Genomic DNA, 25022 nt, shown 5'->3' with positions numbered 1-25022 from the left:
AAATCTGGTGCAGCTCTGCGGAGAAATCAATCAGCTTCCAGGTTTTATTTTATATTCTAAGCTCAATTTGCTGATTTGCTACCATGCACAGCTGAGCCAGATTTTGTACTGTTCAGTTTTCGTAAATCAATCCCACTGTCTCTTGAAGTACATGTGGGTCAAAAGCTTTTTGCACAAGAGTTCCATGAGTTCTAGAACTTTAAACAAAGTGCCCCATGCATATGGAAACGGACATAAGACACATGTGAGATATGAGAGAAGAAGCTTCTAGCAAACCATCACAACTAAAACAAAGCCATCTGCTTTATGTGTTCTATAAGCAAGGGATCAACTACAGTGGTGGTTAGAACTATTTTATGGGATTTTGACATGGTCTGCCAAAGTAAGGTCAAAGCTAGAATTAGATGAAGGGAGGGCCTGGCAGCAAGAACAGAGCTTTAGAAAGAGCTTTCAACTGCTTATCTGATAATTTCTTAAAGTCAGGTGCATCTTCTACCAGAATAGCAAGTGTCCTGTTAAGGCAGGACACTGCCAGATCTACAGTGGGAATAGACCACCTCTGCACAACATCCTCACTAAATGGATACAAAGCGCTTATGGGAAGCAACAGATTTTCCAAATGTCTTCATAGAAAATACCTGGACAAGCAGGTGCAAAGGTAAAGTCTTTGCAGTCCTAAGAGTTCTAAACAACTTAAGGCTGGAAACAGTACAGGTAGAAGCAGCAGGCTCATCCTCTAGTTTCCGAGAAATGTGCACTTTATCAATGATCAATTATCAATGATAATTGGAAGTAAAGGCAATAGACTGCAACTGTTAAGGTGCAAGCTCAAAGATTGGAGCAACTTATAATCAGAGTCTCTACGGTCGATTTCTCAGAAGCTGCTAATATTATGGGCAAATTGGACATAGAATTTGCAGCAGACAGCCTGGAATTGTGCTTGTGGCCTCCGCAATCTAAATCATTAAATAATTGGCCTGGCCTAACCACACCTCACAGGGAGGATTCTGAGGATGGAACACTTTTTACACATCCCATGTATGAATGTATTCATTTAGAGCACTGAGCACTAAGCTGTCCACACACAGTCTGACTTCACAATCTACTAAGTCTAGGCTGAATAGAAGAAAAATATCTTTCAATAAAATGTAAGAAAATTGTTTAAAAGAAAAGATTCTAAGAAGTGCCGGATGAAATATGTATCAGCAACTAGGGGGAAAGCCAATAACTTGTGTCTTTTCCCGAGTGAGCAAAGTACAAGTTCACGTCAAGTTGGCCCACAAACTTCTAGATTTTTGTACAAATTTTTACAAGGCTCTGTAGATAATACAATCAAATCGTAACATTATGTAGTATATAAGTTTTACATGCTGTTCCCTTGGACTTTTCCACAACTGCTAAAACCAAGACCCTGAAAATCCAAACTTAAATTTAAATTCAAAGTAAATTGCAAGTCCCTCTTTGCTTGACATGTTTTAAGATTTGTAGGCAGCATTTAATGTCCACACCACTTATCTCTCTCCGTGGTATTTTTCCTACATGTTACCTTCTGCACTGAAAGAACCTTATGATGCTCACTGCAAATGAGCAGGCATATTCAGACACTATGTTTAAAATTACAATTGCACAAACTACAAAGAGCTGGGCTTATGCAGTAGAAGATATAATACTCAATATTGTCTTCTGATATGCTTGCATTCTTAGAAGTGCCAAACCACATTGTCTTACTTGTGCATAAGACCATTTTGATTTGTTCTGTGCACACTTTTGCTATTTAGGTCTCATAGACACTGGACGTTATAAAAATGTCAGTAGTGTTGCCATGTTAAAAATGTGAGATTCTCCACTTTTTTTTGTATACATGTTTTGCCTAGGGTTGCCACCTTTTCTTCAAGCCAAACCCGAACATTTTAGTGTCGCACAGCATTTTTTTTGTAGTAGTATACACTATAGGATTGTAAAAGACCTGAGGCACTGTTGGGTGCCCCAAGGAAACTAGTAATGCGGCGATGCGGACTGCAGCAAACAGTGGTTGTGTCTGAATGGCATTAACAGTGGGAAGGGCTTAAAGGGGCATGGCTAAATAAAACAAAAGCATTCTTGTACCCATAAAATATTCTTAGATTAAAAAACAAATGTCATTGTAAAAATATGAACTTAGCCTACCTTAAAAGTGGACAGTGTCAGTCAGCAAAGCAGTGGAATGTGTCAGTAGGGTATTGGATGGTATCAGTAGAGTGGTGGACAGTGTCAGTATGGGAGTGGACACATGATTCAAAACATTCAAAGTTCAAAGACTGTCCGGGTGAATCTCGGACAGGTGGCAACCCCAGCTACTGCTCGGTTAACCCAACCTATTTAATTTATTGTAGTGAGGAATGATGTAACACCTCTTCACTGCCAGTCAAATGCCTTCTGAAGATCAATCCAATGTGGATTGCTCTTCAGAGGGCACCACATGTGGAAATAATTCTACTACGTCTGTTCAGCCATTCCAGTAATTTCTGTCAATTCAGCAGGGAACTTGAGACAGGAACAGGACTATTAATGGTTACTTCGGGACACTGCTAAGTAACCTTTTTTTGAATTTGTAGCAAGAAAACACAAGCTATGGGATCAAAAATGCTGGTTAGCCATGTTTTACCGCATTTACTGGTATTAGAGAATTTTACAGCTCAAAAACTTTAGAACCAACTAGTTCTGTTGTTTTTTTTCCCAGACAGAAAACTCTGATAACAGCCTATATGTGCATGGACACATATAGGATAACATGCTGGGGAGTTCACTAGCTGTAGAAAAAAAGCCTGAAGCCAAAAACAGCAGCTGTAAAAATGTCCAGTGTACATGAGGCCTAATGCCCTGTACACACGATCGGTTCGACTGATGAAAACGGTCCCGTTTTCATCAGATAAACCGATCGTGTGTGGGCCCCATCGTTTTTTTCCCATCGGTGAAAAAACGTAGAACCTGTTTTAAAATTATCTGATGGTTAAAAAAACGATCGTCTGTGGGGAAATCCATCAGTCAAAAATCCACGCATGCTCAGAATCAAGTTGGCACATGCTCGGAAGCATTGAACTTAATTTTTCTCAGCACGTCGTTGTGTTTTACGTCACCGCGTTGAACAGGATCGGATTTTTAACTGATGGTGTGTAGGCAAGACTGATGAAAGTCAGCTTCATCGAATATCTGATGAAAAAATCCATCAGACCGTTTTCATCAGATGAACCGATCGTGTGTACGTGGCATAACAGTACTATCACATCACTATTTTTAACTACCTACTCAAGGAACAGACATACATTTTCTAGCATTTACATGCTGTAAGAGAAACATTATATGCAGCATCAATGTAAACTGCGTTGACTTGTGTACTGCAGATTAGATCTACTAACATTCTCTTAGGAAAGCAAACACGGTCATCTAATCCCTGCCAGGAAAAGCACGCTGAAGAACAATGGACAGTGGCCAGATCTATACTCTATGCGAGGTGAAGCCTACGGTAAGTATAGTCTCCTTTAATATTAACTTAAGCAAACTTTAAAAACAGTGTCACAGTAAACAGCTATAAACCTTTGGTTCTTTGTCATGTAACAATGACTTATTTTTCCCTTAAGCCTTGCTGAATAGCTCATCACCCTCCCAGCTTTTATTAACTAAAGACAACATTCATTTGTAAGAGGTACACAGGAACTGGATAATTATTACAGAACCAATTGTAACCCTGTCAAAATACGTCACCTGATTAGATTCTGGCAGACATGACATCCCCCGTGGCATCTGCAGAAAAAGACAACACTTAAATAAATTACACATGCACAGTTTCTTGACAGTGCTACAGTTTGTGCACTGGGGTTATTGTAAAAGCCCGATTGGGCTAAAACTACCCATAGCCAACACTATCTAGGGTTGATGCGAGTTCTTCCATAAATTACGGTCTAGGTTGCAGATTCTAGAGACACGGTTCACTTGCCTGTTGTATTGACAAGGCTTTTTTTTTATCACATTTGTATATGAGTATGATCATTGCTGTTATACCTCTAAATAAATGTTGGGGCAGATCCACATAGATCTGCACCCGCGCAGCGTATCTGGGCGTACCTTACATGGCGTAATTTCGAATCCTTAAAGATTTTGCGCCATAAGTTATGGCGGCGTAGTGTATCTCTGGGGGCGGAATTCAAATCGGTGATTATGGGGCGTGTTTCATTTAAATGAAGCGCGTCCCCGCACCGAATGAACTGCGCATGCTCCGTTTCTAAATTTCCTGCCGTGCATTGCGCTAAATGACGTCGCAACTACGTAATTTTTTTTAACTTAGACGTGAATTACGTCCATCCCGATTCACAGACGACTTACGCAAAATAAAAAAAATTCTAATTTTGACGCGGGAAAGACGGCCATACTTAACATGGCTAGTCTAATTATACGCCGCAAAATACCAGCTTTAACTATACCGCCGGAAAAAGCCAACTAGAGACGAAGTAAGAGAATGCGATGGCCGCGCGTACGTTTGTGGATCGTCGGAAAAAGCTAATTTGCATACCCGACGCGGAAAACGACGAAGAACTCCACCCAGCGGACGCCAAAGTATTGCATCTAAGATCCGAAGGCGTACGAAGCCGTACGCTTGTCGGATCTAACCCAGATGCCGTCGTATCTTGGTTTGAGGATTTAAACTAGAGATACGACGCAGGAAATTTGAAAGTACGCCGGCGTATCGGTAGATACGCCGGCGTACTCTCTCTGTGGATCTGGCCCTTTATCTTTGGAAATGCACAAGGTCGGTGCACCCTCCTTTTTCTATTCTTTTTTATATGTTGATGAGAGGTTATGCAGATTAAAACCGCTGTTCTAATCGCTATTTTCCCCAATAAGCCAGAACTAGCTTATGCTTTCTCCCCTCCTCATTAAAAATAACTAGAAATATGCTGCTTGGTAGGATGACATTAAAGTGTACATGTTGCTAAGACTGCCTAAAATATCTCCTGTTCAATATACACAAGCACATTATCTGCAGGAAAAAATTGTTTTAGACTAATGATAATTATTGAAATATTGTGCAATAGCATGGGTCCCAGTTGTGGCTTCCATATGAACACTTATTGTAAAATGCGCTTTAAAAAATATATAAAAAATAAATAAAAAGCAAGTTTATACTTACCTGCTCTGTGCAATGGAATTGAGCACAACAGCCCCTGAACCTCCTCTTCTCGGGTCCCCCGCCAGCACTCCTGGCTCCTCCCCTACTGCATGTGCCCCCATAGAAAGCAACTTTCTATGGGGGCACTTGTGCAGATTCACTCCCAAGCCTTGCTTTTTTTTTAATATATAGAATGGTGAGGGCCAGTTTTTTATTTCCGTACCCTCTTTAGGGAGATTCACTCTCTATTTTCCTGGTTATCCATGTTACCGGGAATGAAAGTGAAGGTAAACCCAAAACTTTCAGTTACCAGTGCCACTAGATTAGGAACAGATGGGGAAACTTCCAAGGGGAGATCACCTTCACATAAAACATATTTTATTTTAATTCTTGTTGAGTCTACGTGACACAAAGTGAAGGAAATCCTCCCTAAGAAGATGAAAATAAAAATAAAAAACTAATAAAAAAAACGAAGTGGCTCCACCTCCTCCCAATCTATTAAAAATTAAGATAAAACTGTTTTAGCTAATTTAACTGTTTAACTTTTAATATCCATCCCATATGGTGACCCCAGTAAGACATGCGCAATGTATTTTTAATTACTGTATATACTCAAGTATAAGCCGAGATTTTCAGCACATTTTTTTTGTGCTGAAAACACCCACCTCAGCTTATACTTGAGTCATCGCTACGCTGTCCCCATCTGCGGCCTTCTTATCTCCAGCGATGTGATATATTCAGTCTATTCGGCAGCCGTGCAGTGTACCAAAGCCCAGCCTCCTCCTCGTCCGTGATAGGCTGAACACTGACTCACTGCTGGAAACCGAGTCTGTGTTCTGTCACGGACGAGGACGAGTAGGAGACGGGGCTTTAGTACTCTGCATGGCCGCCGAGAAGACTGAGTATATCACAGCGCTGGAGATAATACAGCCATAGATGGGGACAACGCCCGGAGATAACAAGGCCACAGATGGGGACAACATGGGGCAACACAGGCACAGCGGCAGACGCCGATCAGGTCCTTAAGAGGGAGGCTGAGGCATGCAGATGGACACAGTAAGGGAGGCTGAGGCATGCAGATGGACACAGTGAGGGCAGTGAGGGAGGCTGAGGCATGCAGATGGACACAGTAAGGGAAGCTGAGGCATGCAGATGGACACAGTAACGGAAGCTGAGGCATGCAGATGGACACAGTGAGGGAGGCTGAGGCATGCAGATGGACACAGTGAGGGAAGCTGAGGCATGCAGATGGACACAGTTAGGGAAGCTGAGGCATGCAGATGGACACAGTAAGGGAAGCTGAGGCATGCAGATGGACACAGTAAGGGAAGCTGAGGCATTTAGATGGACACAGTAAGGGTGGCTGAGGCATGCAGATGGACACAGTGAGGGAGGCTGAGGCATGCAGATGGACACAGTGAGGGAGGCTGAGGCGTGCAGATGGACAGTGTGAGGCTGCAAATGGGCATTGTTGACCCTCTTTTCCACTTACAGTAGCTGCTGCATTCTCAACCTAGGCTTATACTCGAGTCAATACGTTTTCCCATTCTTTTGTGGTAAAAGTAGGTGCTTCAGGTTATACTCGGGTCGGCTTATACTCGAGTATATACAGTAATCACACTTACAGTAAAATATATCATATAAAAAATATATATATTCTACCATGTAGTATGGGACTGCCCAGTCATCCGGGGATACTGGGAAGAGGTGGTGGCAAAAATGACTGCCGCCACTGGACTCCGAGTACCACTGGACCCTAAGGTTCTCCTTCTGGGTATTACGGAAAGTGTGACACAATCTACACATGCTGGTCTACAACTGTTTTATCTATGTTTCTACGCCAGGAAAGCACTGTTACGCCAATGGAAGTTGACGGCCCCCCCCTACGGTGGCTCAATGGCTTACATTGGTTGACTCAGTACTACCTCTTTACAAACTGACATATATGGGTCGGAAGTGCCCTCAGAAATTTCGACAAGGTCTGGGCATGGTGGGTGGCGGCCGGGGCGACCTCTGTACAGTGACATGGCTGGTGACACTTTTTTGACACTGGGATGCCCTGCATGACTGATTGAATGGTCCCTGACGCCTTGTGGATGTGACTAGACCTACACACCATCTCCCACATGCTGGAAATGCTCTGCCCTTGGGTAGGGACTCTGGGGCCACGAGATGCTGAGTACCATCAGTCAATAATCTACAGGTACATGCTGCTTCTTCTATACCTCTGCGGAGGCCCGTGCCTCCCCCCCCCCCCCGTATTGGGGGAAATACTTACTGCCCTGACCTAGAAATAGGTAACCTTCACCTTATCCGGCTACCCGTCCTAGACCCGGCAGGGTCTAATTCCAGTATCCTACTCTGTACTTATATCAGTAATCATTCTGTGCTGTACTTTCTGATGTAATGAACCTTGCTGTACCACAGTTTTGTTGATTTGTATTTCTGTATTGTTTTATTTTCTCTTCTCCTTTTTGCATTAATAAAAACATTTCTGTTAAAAAAATATATATATATTACCTGTGAGGATCTTTGGTTGCCAGAATTATTTTTGCACATTCTCGTTTGCAGAAAATGTCTTCAATCCAAGATTTCTGGGACTAAGGAATAAAAGCAGAACCAAATCAAGTGATATTAAAACAATGTAACACAGATATATAACATAATCTAGACTTCCTTTTGCTGAACTGGTCAGTTGCAAAGGAGAACTGAAGAAACATACTCTTGAAGAAGGACTTCTTTAAAGTTGCTAGGAGTTGTTTAGCAACCAGCAACAGAAGACACAGATTTCCATCGGACCATTCAATTCCATTGCACCACAGGTATTTGGCAAGGACCTCTCACATAGTCAGCCTTCATAGCACATTACAAAAAAAAACATAGATGCCTTGTACAGAAAATGAAATAGCAAGATATAGCAATATAACTGCTTGAAGATTTATTTTCGTCTCTGTTGAAGAGAGTGTCTTTTTAACTTCTGTCGCAGGACAACAAAAGCAAACGCAAAAGCCAGTGACAAGATTATAAAATATAAAGAAAGATATAATGAGCAAAATTAATGATCTGGATAAAAAATACGTTTTGAAAATGAAAATGAAAAAGAATAGCATGTATTTCATTTTAAACCTTTCCTGCAGCACCTGTCACAATAAGCTTACAAAACAAATCTTTGATCTGTAGTAACAAATGTTGTAGTAGGGCAACTGTGAAATTCATAAAGTTACACTACAAAATCATTGTAAATAGCTTTAAACAGCACTCTGCTTCTGCTTGTAGACTGGGGCTTTACCCGTCTACTGTCAAACTAAGCCAGTCCAAGCACGAGCATGCACTGCGGAGAGATTCTATACATGAACATCCTTGATGGCTTAGGTGAAGTCCTCCGGGATGTTCATATATTGAAGCAAGTCATCAGATAATTAATAATATGCCCTGTCGGACACAGCATAACTAAATGGTTGCTTCTTTAGCAAAGAAATTATAACTGCAAGCAAGAAATCACGATCTGAAAGGAAAAGCAGTAATATTTACTTGCAGGAACAGTCAGTTTGGCATGAAGCCTTTACAAACATTCTTAAGCTCCAGTCACCTTACATAGCTATGCTACTGCTCTTCTTTTGGTTGTGTGTACAACATGGGAAATAACTTGTGAAACATGACAATATGCTGAAATTTGACAATTCTTCCTACATATGTATAGAACTGCTATAACGAATTACTTCTGATGACTCCGCAACAGTTTGAAACAAAACATGGTAATCTTTAAAGAGACAGTAATATCAAGAAGCGCTAGCACCAAAAAATGACCAATCTCACAGCACAATATACACGATAGGGCAGCGCTCAGAAGTTGATCCCAAATGGTGAACAGATGGAATATCCACAAATGTATCACAGCGATGTCCACCTTCAGACAATTATCAGCAGAAAAGATGCTTAAGCCTCGTACACGCGACCAGTTTTCCCGTCAGGAAAACTGCCATGACAGCTTTGGCCGGGAAAACAGGCCGTGTGTATGCTCCATGGCAGTTTTCCTGACAGGAAAACCGCCGGAAATCGCGGTGGGAAAAATGAGAACATGTTTCCTTTCTTCCCACCGGGATTCCTGGGGGTTTTTAACCCGGCAGTTTTCCCAAGGGGAAAGTCTGTGGGGAGCATACACACGGTCGGGTTTCCCGGCCAAAGCTCTCATGGCAGTTTTCCTGCCAGGAAAACCGGGCATGTTTAGGTGGAAAAACCTGCCGAGCCAGTTCTTGGCTTTCCCCTCGGGTTTCCCGGCGGTAAGAAGTCTGCCGGGAAACCCGTATGTGTGTACGGGGCATTAAAGTGCCTCCACAGTGTGCCAGTTCCACCAGCACTATGCACTCACCAGAACGATAAATAAACTCAGCCTGTAATAACTGTATTTAAAGTACTTTATATCTTTCTTTCTGTTTTGGATAAACTTTCTTTTTGTTTTGGATAAAGTTGATATTAGCTAAAACCTCTGTCATGGTTTTTGGTACAGTAAGTCCCCTACGTATGAACCTTCGAGTTGCGAATTTTTAAAGATGCAAGCAGGCTGTATGTACTCTAGTTCCATGTGAGATCTGAAATTGCATCTTTGAGAATTTTCCATAACTGATTACAGTATTAGCTGGTGTATAGTTGGTTTTAGACAAGAGACAAAATGCAATCCATAATTAAAGCCCAACAATCATTTCCAAACAATTGCATTTTCGTGTGTTTCTCAGATTACAGCTATATATTACACATATCAGATTTTAAGATACACTTGGAATCAGACGACAAAATTAGTTTAACACAAAGAGTAGCATTTATTTCAAATTTTGATCGCACCTAAACAGAGAGCTAAGATATATTAAATTTAAACCCGTTTTAATAAGCATGAGCCAATTAATTACGACATCAAATATAAACAATGTTAAAGCCAATTCACTGTGAAGGGACACAAAGATCATGTACATCAACAGGTTAGTACACAGCAAATAAAGTCAATCATCCTAAGATTTGTACACATGCATACTGCTTTATTCCAAACTAAGAACAAGGAAATAGGGCAGGGCATGGTAGGACAACAGAACGTCTTCCATGACTGAGAATGACACAAACAGATGCAGTCTTGGCAAAAAAACTGTAGCACTGTAGTTTATCCTGAACCTGTCCAGTGTTTGTGACAGCTTGTGTATTTTTAGATTTTTTTTTTATCCATTTTCCTTTTTATATAAAAATATCACAAGAGTGTCTCCACTTTCACACCTGTACACACACAAGAGATGTCAGCCGCAACAGCTCAGATTCCTGTACAACTCCAAAGCATAGAATTTAAAATGAGAGCTGAAGTCGAGTCTGCTTCTAATTCTATACTATGCTGTATTTGGTAAAAGAAAAGCAATCTGGAACACCCAAACAATTCCAGCAGAGTTCTAACATGTTTCAGCCGAAGCCTTAAGTCGGTTATACATGGATCAACATTTTTCTACACTAATGGAGATTTTTAAGTGCCAAAGTTTGTCACCATTCTACGAGCGGGCGCAATTTTGAAGCATGACATGTTGGGTATCAATTTACTCGGCATAACATTATCTTTCACAATATTCAAAAAAATTGGGCTAACTTTACTGTTGTCTTATTTTTTTAATAAAAAAAGTGTATTTATTTCCCCAAAATTTTGCATGTAAGATCGCTGTGCAAATACGGTGGGACGAAAAGTATTGCAACAAGCGCCATTTTATACTCTAGGGTGTCTGAAAAAATATATATATAATGTTTGGGGGTTCTAAGTAATTTTCTTGCAAAAAAAAATGGGCCAGATTCACAAACGAGATACGACGGCGTATCTACTGATACGCCGTCGTATATCTGTTTCTAACTATGCGACTGATTCATAGAATCAGTTACGCATAGCTAGCCCTAAGATCCGACAGGTGTAATTGAATTACACTGTCGGATCTTAAGGATGCAATTCTAGGCCGGCCGCTAGGTGGCGAGGCCATTGCGGCGGCGTAGAATATGCAAATGAATACTTACAGCGATCCCCGAACGTCCAAACGGCCCGTCGATCTAACTCTACGTCGTTTCCGTCGAGTTACGCCGCGTAAAACTAGGGCTGAGCCCTAGTTGTCTTAAGCCATGTTAAGTATGGCCGTCGTTCCCGCGTCGAAATTTAAAAATCAACGCCGTTTGCGTAAGACGTCCGTGAATGGCGCTGGATGCCATTTACGTTAACGTCTAATCAGTGCAACGTCATTTAGCGCAATGCACGTCGGGTAATTTACCCAACAGAGCATGCGCAGTACGTCCGGCGCAGGAGCACGCCTAATTTAAATGGGACTCGCCCCATTCGATTGGGCCCGCCTTGCGCCGGATGGATTTAGGATACACCGCCGCAAATTTCCAGGTAAGTGCTTTGTGGATCGGGCACTAACTTGGGAAATTTGCGGCGGTGTAACTTAAATCGTTTAAGTTACGTTGCGCCTGGGCTACGTGAATCTGGCCCAATGATTTTTAACTTGTAAACAACAAGTCTGGTCCTTAAAAGGGGTTGTAAACCCTCCTGTTTTTTCACCTTAACGCATCCTATGCATTAAGGTGAAAAAACTTCTGTCCCTTTGCACTATAAACAAAAGTAGAGCGACAATTTTGAAAAAAAATAATATTTTTTACTTTTTGCTATAATAAATATCCCCCAAAAATATATATAAAAAAAATGTTTTCCTCAGTTTAGGGCGATACGTATTTTTCTACATATTTTTCGTAAATTTTTTTGCAATAAGCGTTTATTGATTGGTTTGCGCAAAACTTATAGCGTTTACAAAATAGGGGATAGTTTTATGGCATTTTTATTAAATTTTTTTTTTTACTAGTAATGGTGGCGATCTGCGATTTTTATCGGTACTGCAACATTATGGTGGACACTTCGGACACTTTTGACACATTTTTGGGACCATTGGCATTTTTATAGCGATCAGTGCTATAAAAATGCATTGATTACTATAAAAATGCCACTGGCAGGGAAGGGGTTAACACTAGGGGGTGAGGAAGAGGTTAATTATGTTCCCTAGGTGTGTTCTAACTGAAGGGGGGGTGGGACTGACATGGGGAAATGACAGATCGCTGTTCATACATTGTATGAACAGACGATAAGTCATTTCTCCCCCTGACAGGACTGTAACGATCGCGGGTGCCCGCCGGTGATCGCGCCCGCCGGCACGTGCGTCGGCATCAGGAGCGAGCGGGGGGCGCGCACATGCCCCTAATGGCTGAACGGCGAGATGACGTAGATCTACGTGATCTCGCCCAGCAGAGCCGACCTGCCGCCGTATAACTGCGACGGCTGGTCGGCAAGCAGTTAAGTGGTAATTGAAGGTACAACATTTAGCAACTCACATGGTTGATTAAAAGAGGCACATCTAAGTATGCAGGCATCTGGGGTAATGGAGTAAAGCTGTCCACATAGACCATCCTCCACACCCTTGGCTCTCACCGCTGTCAGTCTGCAATCATGACCGAGAAGACTACCCTGAAAGCAAGGATCGTGCAGAGCAGCATGGAAGGGATGACATTGATGGCAGTGCGGAGAGTGGTCTATGTGGACAGCTTTACCCCGAATGCTTGCACACTTAGATGTTCCTGTTTTAATCATCAACCATGTGAGTTGCTAAATGTTGCACCTTCATTAAATGTAATCATATTTCTACACTATGAGGTGCCTCTCTTCTGTTTTATACTGAGTTGTGACGCTACTTGTATATCAAGACATCGCTTAAAAATGTTGCGAAACGCTCTCAAACCAAATTACTCTCAAACCAAGGTTTTACTGCACCTGCAGTTACAGATTTACAGTATAAAAATGGAACTTGCTTCTCTCAGTCAACAATGACTATTTTAATCCTTATGCTTAGTAAATATGTGGACAGGTTGAAATTGTTATTTTGGCGCTGTCCTGGCTGGGAGGCTAGGAGGTTATGCCTTTCCCGGTTATTTGGCATTTGGCAGGTTTTTCTCTGGGTCTGGCTCACTAATCCTGTGATATATAAATATGGGACAGTGGTCCAGCACATGGAGAACCCCCTAGAGAGGTAGTTGGGGAGGGTTCAAATGATTTAGCCACATGAAGAACCCAAGAGGGAAGGTCATAAGGAGAGTAAGCCAAGAGGACCTGAGCCTGCATCCGAGGCCGTAAGGGAATGAGGAAGACAACAATACCTGCAAGTAGCAGAAGGATGTCACTCATCACTGACTGGACGTGTACTTGCATCTTGGATGTTATAATGTCCATTTTGTACTTTTCTTATGTAAAGTGTTGAAACATTGTCCTTACCTGGTCTGAAGTTACTAAAGAGGTGTATTGCAAATAACCAGCACACACATAGTTATCAAGTGAGTCTTAACACATTGGGGTATGAAGGTATTCATGTGGAATAGAGGAGTGTGGAAACAAGTGGTTACCTGGAGTAACAGAAGTGTAACAAACAGCTTGACTATAGCGTGTACCTGCTATAGGTGGTACGGCCTCTAGCAGCGAGGGAGATGTTGTCAGTGGTCTGTCTCACATAGCAACGTGAGCAGACTCGTGCTACAGAGGTTCCCATCCTGTCAGAGGTACGGAGGTTCAAGAGTTAAGTTGAGTGCATGTGTGGAGCCCATGAAGAGTGCACGGCAGAGCCCACTCCGCTACTGGAGATTAGTAGTGGAAAACGCTGGGCAGGTAGATGTGGACAGGGCTCAGCATGTCCTTAATAAGTGCACATTACAAAGAAGGTGTACATTGTCATGGAAACCAAAAGTTAACTGGAGAACAGTTTTAGTGCAATGTACATAATGTACATTCATCTCTTAGAATATAGGCACGCCTTAAGGTCAAGTATTCCCCCACAGCAGCGTCAGCCTTGTTCCAGGGCATTGATGAAGATGGCACAAAGCAAAGGTGTCCCATATGTGTAGTAAAGTGACCCTAGATGCCTAGCATAGCCCAGAAAAACTCACCCCAGTGTAGGCCTCTCCTGTGACCCTTGCATGGTGCTCAATGAGTAGGGATACATAGAGTACATAACAAACAACCACCACCCTCCCCATAGAAATAAATAGGGAAGTATATCTTATTTACATATTTTAAACTTTAGTTTTTTTTTTTTATTCAGTTACTTCCTGGTTTTCAGGTCTAGGCAAATTATGTCATAAAGTACATCCCAAGAGTCTTCAGGACAAAGAGGAGGGGTTTTCTCAGCTAAGCACACCCTCATACATGCACGCCTGAGCTAAGGGAGGAGAGATTCCAGGACATAATTGCTACATCAATCATCTGCCCCTAATCAAGGTAGTCATGGCCAGAAGAGCTAGGGGATTTTTTTCAAAGGGATTTTTCAGCAAAAGCATGGTTCCATAGAGTTAGAGAAGGTTTGAATGTTACCTTCACTTCAGGAAGTGAATCACAAAAAAAAAAAAAAATTACCTAAGATTGTTTCAGCTTTCATTTCTGACATTGTATATATGAATGTATTTTGCCAAAAAAAGGAATTACAGCCCTACAAATCCTAATTCTTGGTCAGTAGCCTGGCGGTGCTCCTGACGCAGTCAAACAAAAAGCACCAATAGACTGACAGGCAGCAATCTCATTGACCTTTACCAAGACCGTAACATTGCAATTGTCTAGGGCAATATGCCACTTTTTAGTTGCAATACTGGGAACATGACAATTCTCATTGACCCATGCACATACTGTATCTTGACAACATGCCATTCATCTTCTAATTATAGCTCCTTTCTCGACAACAGGAATTTGCACCCTGGCAACAGAAAAGTTATTTAAAATCATGACCTAAATGTCAGAAATCTAAATACATTTCTAAATATATTACAGTATGTGCAGTTATTTGGATAAGTCCAGAACCATATATGAGCACCCCCAACCAAAATGGTCACCAATATACTGTATTAACATACATTTGTAGTCATCAATCCCCTTTATTAATAAAAATTTGATTCAATTAAGCATATCACAACAGCTGTGATATTATTGTTGACTACATACAGTACTGTACATTTTCTATGGTAAATACAACTTTTTGTTCATTACATAATAAGAACTGAAAATGTATCAAAGCCAACGACACTAGGTCCAACTGTAATCACCGTAACTAATTACCTGTTGTGAGGTTGTATCTCAGATTCTGAAATATATTCCTTATAATAAACTCCAAAAGTTATTTATTAAAGACTTGGGTTATCAAAGAGTAGTAAAAGGCTGTAAAAAGGGATACACAATGTTTTTCTCCAAGGTCCAGATTAACAATTAAAGCTGTGGTTCCCATGCAAAATGTTTTTTTGATCATTGAAGAAGACAGTACCAGGGTCACTCCTACTTCTTACAGAGCAAGATACAGCAATACCTTATAGTGCATGTCAGGGCAAAAGTGTGCAGTACAGCTCCGCAATACATGTCACATTTTTCCATGTTTTATCTTGCAAATATAGAAAAACAAAGGTTGATCTGACAGAAATGCAGCTTTTAAGTCCTGTTGTGGGCCACATACAGTCGTTTTTTGTGGACTGAGAGCTGTCAGCTTTGCCTAGTTTTCTCTTGCCAAACAGCTAATACCCAATTCTGTAGTCACAAATACTATTCTTTCAAAAACACAGAAAGTAGGCATTAAACACAGGTCAGCTCTGAATTTCTGACAATTTCGACAGGTACCGTATGTTTTCACATTTATGGATAGTACAAAACACATTCAGTGATTTAACAGACCAAATGGGAGCAAATGAGAGAACTTCACTGTTACTGTACAAACACTTTAACTTATAAAAAACTATGCAAATATATCTACAGATTAAATCAATGCAGAAATAACAATATGGAAAAAAAATAACTTGTTACTGTATATACATTGGACACCATCTATTTGAATGGCATATTATCCAATACAAGCTAGGTATTATCAGCATAACAAAGGAAATACATCATCGTACCACAACTAAATAACATATTATGGCCGACAATCCACAAAAAAAATGTTTACGTTACCCTGCACAACACTATTGGTTTCCTTAGGAAGGTCAAACTTGCATCTGGAACTGTCTATGCCTCAGTATCTAAACACACTGGCCCGGATTCAGATACATTGGTGTATCTATTGGCGGGCGTAACGTATCTCAGATACGTTACGCCACCGTAAATTAGGGCGCAAGTTCCGTATTCAGAAAAAACATGCGCCCTAAGTTACGGCGGCGTAAAGTATGTGGTCTGGCGTAAGCCCGCCTAATTCAAATCTGGATGATGTGGGCGTGTTTTATTTAAATTTCATGTGACCCTGCGTATTTTACTTTTTTTACGAACGGCGCATGCTCTAAATTACGCCGCAAATCGTCATTGCTTTAGACGTGAACGTAACTTACGTACAGCCCTATTCGCGAATGACTTACGCAAATGACGTAAAATTTCCAAATTTCGACGCGGGAACGATGTCCATACTTAACATAGGATACCCCTCATATAGCAGGGGTAACTTTACGCCGGAAAAAGCAGAACGTAAACAACGTAAAAAAATGCGCCGGGCGGACGTACGTTTCTGAATCGGCGTATCTACCTAATTAGTATATTCATTGTGTAAATATACGGAAGCGCCACCTAGCGGCCAGCGTAAACATGCAGCCTAAGATACGATGGTGTAAGACACTTACGCCGGTCGGATCTTAGGGAAATCTATGCGTAACTGATTCTATGAATCACTCGCATAGATACGACCCCGCAACTCAGAGTTACGACGGCGTATCCAGAGATGCGCCGTCGTAACTCCTTTCTGAATCTGGGCCACTATATTTGTGGTTAATGGGCCCAAGAATGCTAGTTGGAGGTGGACATGTAAAATAACTGATTTATTTCTAGTCTTAAGGATATGCAAAACCATGGGCAATGACAAGCCATTTATGTAATAAATCATTTGCATAAGGTACAATAGGCTCCTAGTGCTACCCAAATTATAGACCTGTACAGAAAATACAAATAATACAGGAAATACTGGACACCATGATGTGTGCCTAGATTAAAGACTAGAAGGGGAAAGTATTCAGCTGCTCTGATTGATTGATTGATTGATTGATTGATTTTAATATTTCTTTACAGCGCCACATACACCCTGAAGGGTGTGTCTAAGCGCTGGAAGGAGGTCCGCTGGTCTATTCTGGACCAAAAAGCAATCCAAGAGAAAAGAAAAAAGACTTCGTAGACGAACTGATGGCTCGTGTACATAAAAGAAAGAGAAACCATATAAAATATCAACAATAAAAACAAACGGTAGCAAGGGGGTTTGGAGTGAGGGGGACATAGGGTGAGGGGAGGAGGGGCCAGGTCAGTTTAATAGGCGTGGTCATAATCAACTTGCCCCAAAGAGGAAGGTTTTCAGAGCCTTTCTGAAGGTAATAAGAACAGTGGACTTCCTTAAAGGCAACGGGAGAAGGTTCCAAAGCGAGGCGGCTCTGGCTCTGAAGGATCGGCCACCGAACGAAATCAACCTTACTAGAGGGATGACAGCAAAGTCCTGATCGGCCGATCTCAGTGCCCTGGGGGGGTGGTAATGTATGGCCATGTTATTAATGAACAGTGGGCCATGTTGTTTGAAGGCCCTGAACATAACACACAAAGCCTTGAATTCGATCCTCCTTGCGCATGGGAGCCAATGAAGTAGTCTGAGAACGGGTGATATATGGTCCCATCTTGAGGTCCCCGTAATCAACCTAGCTGCCTGGTTCTGCACTGAGTGTCACACAGCAACTTTACCCATCTACTAAAAGAGTATTGACATGGAGTATTGGCTTTGTTAAAGAAGTCTACAGCATGAAACGGACTTGGCATATTTGGGTTTTGGGACAGTCAGCATGTTTAATCAACATGGATGGTCTTCATGGCAATATGTGGTAATCAACAAGCCTACCTTAGCGAGTAATTTGACATCTGCATTCAAGTTTGGACAATATGAGTCACTACTTAAAGAGTTTTGTTAGGTTTCAAATTGGATAATTACAACTCCAAATTAAGAAGGTAAGAAGTAGGTTTCAAATGTCTGGTCAAACATACCTCATAGAAGTTTTAGGATCTCATCCAAATTTTTGTTCATGCGTTTTATTAGGAAACCAATTAGGGGTGTACTGGGATAGTATTTCCTCATCTTCAGCAGACAATGATTTAAAATGCAAATACCACGCTTGATGACTTAAAAATAGGGATAAGATCAAGGTTCGGTCTGAAAACAAGTTTGGACCGAACTTTGGCTGTTCGGGTGTTCGGATGGATGCTTGAACATTTACCCTCTAGCAGGAGCCAAATGTCATGTATAACAGTGGTATTACTTTTACTATTACACATGACAGTTTCCCGATGTCAATATTTGTTAGGGACAACGACAGGTGCAAGTACCGCCGAGCCCTTAACAAACAATGACATCACTGGACCCATTCACTTACATGGCCAGGAATCCCTCGCCATGTAAGGAAAGGGGTGAAGATGGTTTAAAAAAAAAGGCATGGGTTTCCCAGACTCTTTGAGATTAGTATGAATTTTAAGGAGGTACCCTACACAAAAAAAAGCCTCCAGGAAATCCATACAAGACCCTTCGGGTCTGATAAAAGTTTTAAGAGGGACCTCACGAAAAAAATGTGTGGTGGCTCCCCTTACAGATCCATACCAGATACTTAAAGGAACACTAAAAATATGTATTTTTTTAAATAACAAACATGTTATACTTACCTCCACTAAGCAGCTCTTTTGCACAGAGTGGCCCGAACCTGGTCTTCTGGGGTCCCTCGGCGGCTGTCTCGGCTCCTCCCTGCAAGAACTAACCACCTTCATACGAGCGAGCGAGCATGGCGGTTAGTTCTTGCAGGCTCGCTCCAGTGATATAGCCGGCGGCTATAGCCGCTCACTGTATCACTCGGCCCTGCCCCCCAGTGTGCCGCGTCATTGGATGTGATTGACAGCAGCATGAGCCAATGGCTGCGCTGCTTTCAATCAACCAATGAATGAGCCGAGAAGCCTGCGCGTTCACTGAGTGGGACTTTCGAGGGGTCAGGTAAGTAAACGGGGGACTCAGGGGGGGGGGGGGGGGGGCTAATCCACAGATGTTTTTTCACCTTAATGCATACAATGCATTAAGGTGAAACAAATTGTACCTTTATAACCCCTTTAATCTGAGCATGCAAACTGACTGGCTAGGACATGCCCTCAACATAAGCGGTACCTTCTCAGGGGAGACCCCCCTGGCAAAGCACCTTGCCCTTATGTTGATGAGAACAAGGGCCTCTTCCACACAACCTGGTGGTTGTAGGAGTGTGCAGGTTGGGGGGCTAATCAGAATCTAGAAGCCCTCTTTAACAGTAATGGGGGACCCAGGTACCATCTCCCTATGCAAAAGAGTATGGGGTACATAGTACCCATGCTGATTTACAAATAAAAAATTGTAAACTGTAAATAAAGAAGCCCAAACGTTTTACATTAGTATTATAAAAATAAAAAATTCCCCAAATGTCCCTTGTTGTAAACCGGTCATGAATTACATTGTCTAAAGATGCAGACCCATATCGTTTGCGATCCCCAAGTTTGGTAAATGACATCTGTTATGTACAAGGGGGTGGGGTCTTTAGGGTGACGGGGGCCTTGTATGGTTATGGGAGGTTTTTCTTTTATGTGTATGTGGAGTACGTACTATGTTGTGTGTGTGGAGCATGTACTACAGCAAAAGTAACATTTTACAAAGAAAGAAAGGTGATACAGAGAAAGAAAGGTGACAGTTTAAAATGCAAGCAAATGACATCCCATTGCTGGCATAAAAAAAAAAGACAGCACACAGACCCCTCCAAAGGATCATCAAAATACATAGCAGACCTTTGAAGGGGTCTGTGTGCTGGTTTTTTTCAACCAAGAAGCTGTCAATGACATGTCATTTGCCAGCAATTTTTAGCACTCTTTTGCTTTGTAAATGTCAGAAATGTTGCAGCAATAGTAGAGAAATTAAGGAAAATGGGCGTTTCTAATGTTCCACTTTAAACATTAAAAAAACATTACCCTTGGCCGAATTATATTTCTTGCATTGTTACACGTTCCCCAGGGCAAAGCTCACAAGGGTTTTGCAGGGAAAAAGGTTAGTTATTAAAAATGATTAGTACAGTGTTAGTACAGTTATTTATTTTTTAGGCATATCTGTGAATGTGATCAGCTTAATATACCTAATCTATAGATTGATTTAACAAAGTTAACACACCAGGATAAGGATCTTTATTAAAAATATGGCTGTTATCTCTGTCCAGTGACATTTTTAAATGACTGTGATATGGCTGAAATTAAGATTCCTCCAATGTGTTAAAGGTTAATGCATGTTATGTTCAAAACCTCCCCTACATACACTACTAGAGAAAGATTTATTTATTTGTCCCATGCGCCATGATTTTTTTTTCACGAGTGTACCTTACCTTTCTTCTAGTGCAATAAAAGACTATCAGATTGCTCAGTCTAATTAAAAACAATTCAGTCTTGAGTTGGCTTATCCTGTTATTGTTCAGCACATTTGTGAACACAAATCTTCTGACTTGACAACCATGGATTGACCAGCAAAAGCTTTTAAAAGAGAAATGTATGAATTTAAAATAGAAGTGTGATGTGTGATCTGTTTTCTGTTGCCTCTAAACCGAGAACTGAGCGACCAAAGACCACTGATTACTCAGTTTTTGCCCTTTCTTGAGCAAAAAGCAGAGTCAAAGTGTATGTGGGGATAAGGGGGGTGCCACCGTTGCAGGAGGTGCGAGGGCAACATGAAATGGCCTGGGGGGCTGGATTCGGCCTGCAGGCCTTGGGCCAGATTCTCTAAGAATCTGTGTTGGCGTAGTGTAAGCCATTTACACTACGCCACCGCAACTTACAGGAGCAAATGCCGTATTCCCCAAACACTTGCTCCGTAATTTGCGGCGGCGTAGTGTAAATGGCCCAGCGTATGGCCGTGTAATTCGAAGGGGGCTGCTTGCATTCAAATTAAGCGCGCCCCCGCGCCGATTGAACTGCGCATGCGCCGGGCTAAAAATAGCCCAGTGCGCATGCTCCAGCTCACGACGGAAAACGTCAATGACGCCGACGTGTGCGTCATTGACGTAAAGTCGTATTCAAGAACGACTTAGGAAAACGACGTAACCGACGGAAAAAGACTTAACATGGCATACGGCAGACTGGCGTAAGGTTACCCCTCATATAGCAGGGGTAACCTTACACTTACGGAAACGACGTAAGCGACGAGTACGTGACGCAAATTTGTTCGGGAATCGGCGTATCAGGCTCATTTGCATAGTCAAATGAGACCTGAACGTAAACGCCACCTAGCGGCCGGCGTTGCATTACATCTAAGATCCAACGGTGTAAGTGACTTACACCTGTCGGATCTTGGCCGTATCTATGCGAAAATGATTCTAGGAATCACTCGCATAGATACCCGGGCTCAGAAACAGAGATACGACGGTGTTTCCTGAGATACACCATCGTAACTCTTCTGAGAATCTGGCCCCTTGTGTTTAACACATGTGACTTAGGAACATCATGCAAAACAGATTTGATCTCCGAGGCCGGGTACACACGAACAAACATGTACAGTGAAAGCGGTCCGTCAGACCGTTTTCACCGTACATGTCTGCCAGAGGGCTTCTGTACGATGGTTGTACACACCATCGTACAGAAGTCCGCGCGTAAACAATACGCGGGGCGTGTCCGCGTCGTCGCCGCGACGATGACGCGGCGATGACGCGGAGACGTGGGCGGGCCTGCCATTTAAAGGCTTCCACGCATGCGTCGAAGTCATTCGACGCATGCGAGGGACGGCGGGCGCCTGGACATGTACGGTAGGTCTGTACTGACGACCGTACATGTCCGAGCGGGCAGGATTCCAGCGGACGGTTTTAAAACACGTCCAGGAATATTTGCCCGCTGGGAAAAGGCCCGGCGGGCAAATGTTTGCTGGAATTCGGCCCGCTCGCGCCCACACACGACCGAACATGTATGCTGAAACTGGCCCGCGGACCAGTTTCAGCATACATGTTTGGTCGTGTGTACGGGGCCTTACAGCAAGACTTGCTTTTAATAAGGATTTAATCAAGAGATGACACAAAAAGTTACAGATGCAGAATATGAGCTTGAGCTTGAGCCTGGATTACATCCTTTTGTGTCCTTTATTTAGAGATTGCAGTTTGTATTTATTATCATATTTATGAGCTGGAATGTATTGGTACTTGGATTGCGTCATCATTTGGTATGTCCTTTATTTAGAGATTGCAATTTGTATCTATTATCTGATTACAAAAAAACAACTAGTACTAGAAAAAAAAGGATGTTAAATCTTCCTTAATAGAGAAAGAAGGGCAAACATTTATTTTGTTACTCAGTTAACCCCAGATTTGCCCCATCAGCAGCTCTAAAACAATAAAAAAAGAGCAGTAAACCCTGAAACATACACACTTGAGCAAAAGTATTCTAGCTGGCTAAACACATACTAAAATTTGACCAATTTTCTTATTTTTTGGGGGGGGGTTGAACTAGATGAACTTGTGTCTTTTTTCAACCTGACTAACTATGTAACTATGTAACCAGACAAATTTTAGTACATGTGTACCGCAATCTGTTCAATGAAGGTTCTACTGGAAAACCAGCATTCAATCAGCACATGCTTGTCAGTAATGCAATTCCTCATCAGTAACAGAGGTAAAACTACACCTTCTATATTTCAATAATCTGCATACAGAACCTCAAATACACTTTTGCAATAGTTTTGTTTTTAAAATTACCTTTCTTCTTTATAATTCTTCATTTATATCTTCATTCTTCACTCTTTATAATCTGTCTGTAAAGGTATAAACTGTCCATACTAATGTTCATATGATATATTAAAGGGGTTGTAAAGGTTCGTCTTTTATTTTCTAAATAGGTTCCTTTAAGCTAGGGCATTGTTGGTTCACTTACCTTTTCCTTCCATTTCCCTTCTAAATGTTTTTTTGCTTTGTCTGAATTTCTCATTTCCTGTTTCTTCTCAGTAAGCTTGCCCAGTCCCAAAGGAGGGAGCGATCACACTGACTAACCCCCAGCCAGAACAACTCGGAAGATGGGGGCAACCTTACTGAGGAGGAACAGGAAGTGAGAAATTCAGACAAAGAAAAAAAACATTTAGAAGGGAAATCAAAGGAAAGGTACGTGAACCAACAATGCACTAGCTTAAAGAAACCTATTTAGAAAATAAAAAAACAAACCTTTACAACCTCTTTAATGTTAGCTTTTTTATCTGTGGGGGGCAATATCTCTTTCCAGTCCTACTCTGCTAAGGTTTCACCTGATTCTTCCTTCCAGCAAAGTATGTATTGTGTTCTAGGATGGGTTTTGGAGGAATTTGTGTGGGAACTTGTTTGGGGGTCTGTATGACATTTGCTTTCAAGGGCCATATATATATATATATATATATATATATATATATATATATATATATATTTACCAATTGAGTTTATTGAAATCACATACAAAAAGGTACATAACAAAATAGTAACAGCGGCATATCATGAGTATATCTATGATATTTAGCAAAAATGTAATCGAATGGGCGAAAGATGGTTGCAGTGTAGCTGGTTGCATGTTTGGAAATATCCAGAGCACAAAATATATAACAGTGGGATCACAGTTCATCGCGTCTAGAACAACCCAAACAGGGATTTCCTTTTGAGTATACAAGAGTGCTAATTGTGCAACCTGAGCTGCTTTATAATACTTTATCAGTAATGGGGTTCCAAGGCACCTAGGTATTTAGAAGAGGTGCTCTATTAACTCTAGGATGTACAGAGCTCTTTATAGCTCATCATGCTGTTCTTCAAAGAAACAAAGAACTGGGATCTGGGAAGTACTACCAGTAATTATGGAAATAGTAGAGTAATATAGGAAGATGTACCAATATTAATAGTATTAAACCTTCCGGACCAAGAAATTGGGTATTGGTTCCACGTAGAAAGAAGGGTATTAAGTTCATGGGTTATCGGGGGATAATTTACTTGGTAAAGTAAGGAGATAGATACCAAGATATGGAAATTAAGCAATTTTTCCTTAATGTTGGATAAAGTTTTTTGTTTCAAATGGATATTCTTTGTGATAGATTTGGATTAGTTCACTTTAAGTAAAGAAATGTAAGAGTAAAGGCCCGTACACACCATTGGATTTTCAGACGGGAATTGTGTAATGGCAGGCTGTTGTCGGAAAATCTGACCATTTGTATGCTCCATCAGACAATTGTTGTTGGATTTTCCGCCAACAAATGTTGGATAGCATGCTTTAAAATTTTCCGCCAGCAAATGTGTGTTGTCAGATTATCTGATCATGTGTGCAGAAGTCCTTCGGACAAAATTCCAAAGTACAAACACGCATGCTCAGAAGCAATGCTAACCATAACATAACATTAGCAGAAGTTGCCCAGAGGGTGGCGCTAAAGAGCTGAAAAACAACGTAGTTTCATGTTTGTTGGCCGACAATTCTTTGTCGTATGTATGCAAGACAAGTTCATGGCCAACGCCCTTCAGATAAAAGTCCTACGCTTTATCCACGGAAAATCAGATTGTGTGTACCAGGCTTAAGGCTGGCCATACATGGTTTGAATTTTGTCCCGTTCAGCAGGAACCATCCTTACAGTCCGGATCTGAACTGGAACTGTTCATGAACAGTTCTGAGCTGAGCATCACAGACATATTTTTTACTGGCAACTTTTTCCTGTCACTGCCATTTACTGGCAGGAGAAAAGTGCCTGTTTTTTACTGGCTGCCAGTAAAAATACTGATGGTTGGCAACACTGCTGGCCAGCCAGGCTGCATGACTGGATAAGAG

General features: G+C 41.6%; 1 protein-coding gene across 1 annotated transcript in view; it reads right to left on the bottom strand.

Annotated features, from left to right (window-relative positions):
• The window catches only part of TRPM6 (transient receptor potential cation channel subfamily M member 6), a 253247-nt gene that overhangs the window by 166268 nt on the left and 61957 nt on the right, over positions 1 to 25022 (bottom strand). Inside the window, exons 4-5 of the mRNA XM_040324943.1 lie at positions 7664 to 7743; positions 3742 to 3780 (exon numbers count right to left, since the gene is read on the bottom strand). Coding sequence (XP_040180877.1) covers positions 3742 to 3780; positions 7664 to 7743 — 119 coding nt within the window. The remainder of the gene's footprint in view (positions 1 to 3741; positions 3781 to 7663; positions 7744 to 25022) is intronic.

The sequence above is a fragment of the Rana temporaria genome, chromosome 1 (genome assembly GCF_905171775.1).
Source record: "Rana temporaria chromosome 1, aRanTem1.1, whole genome shotgun sequence".
NCBI lineage: Eukaryota > Metazoa > Chordata > Amphibia > Anura > Ranidae > Rana > Rana temporaria.
This window is presented reverse-complemented; position numbering and strand designations above follow the sequence as displayed.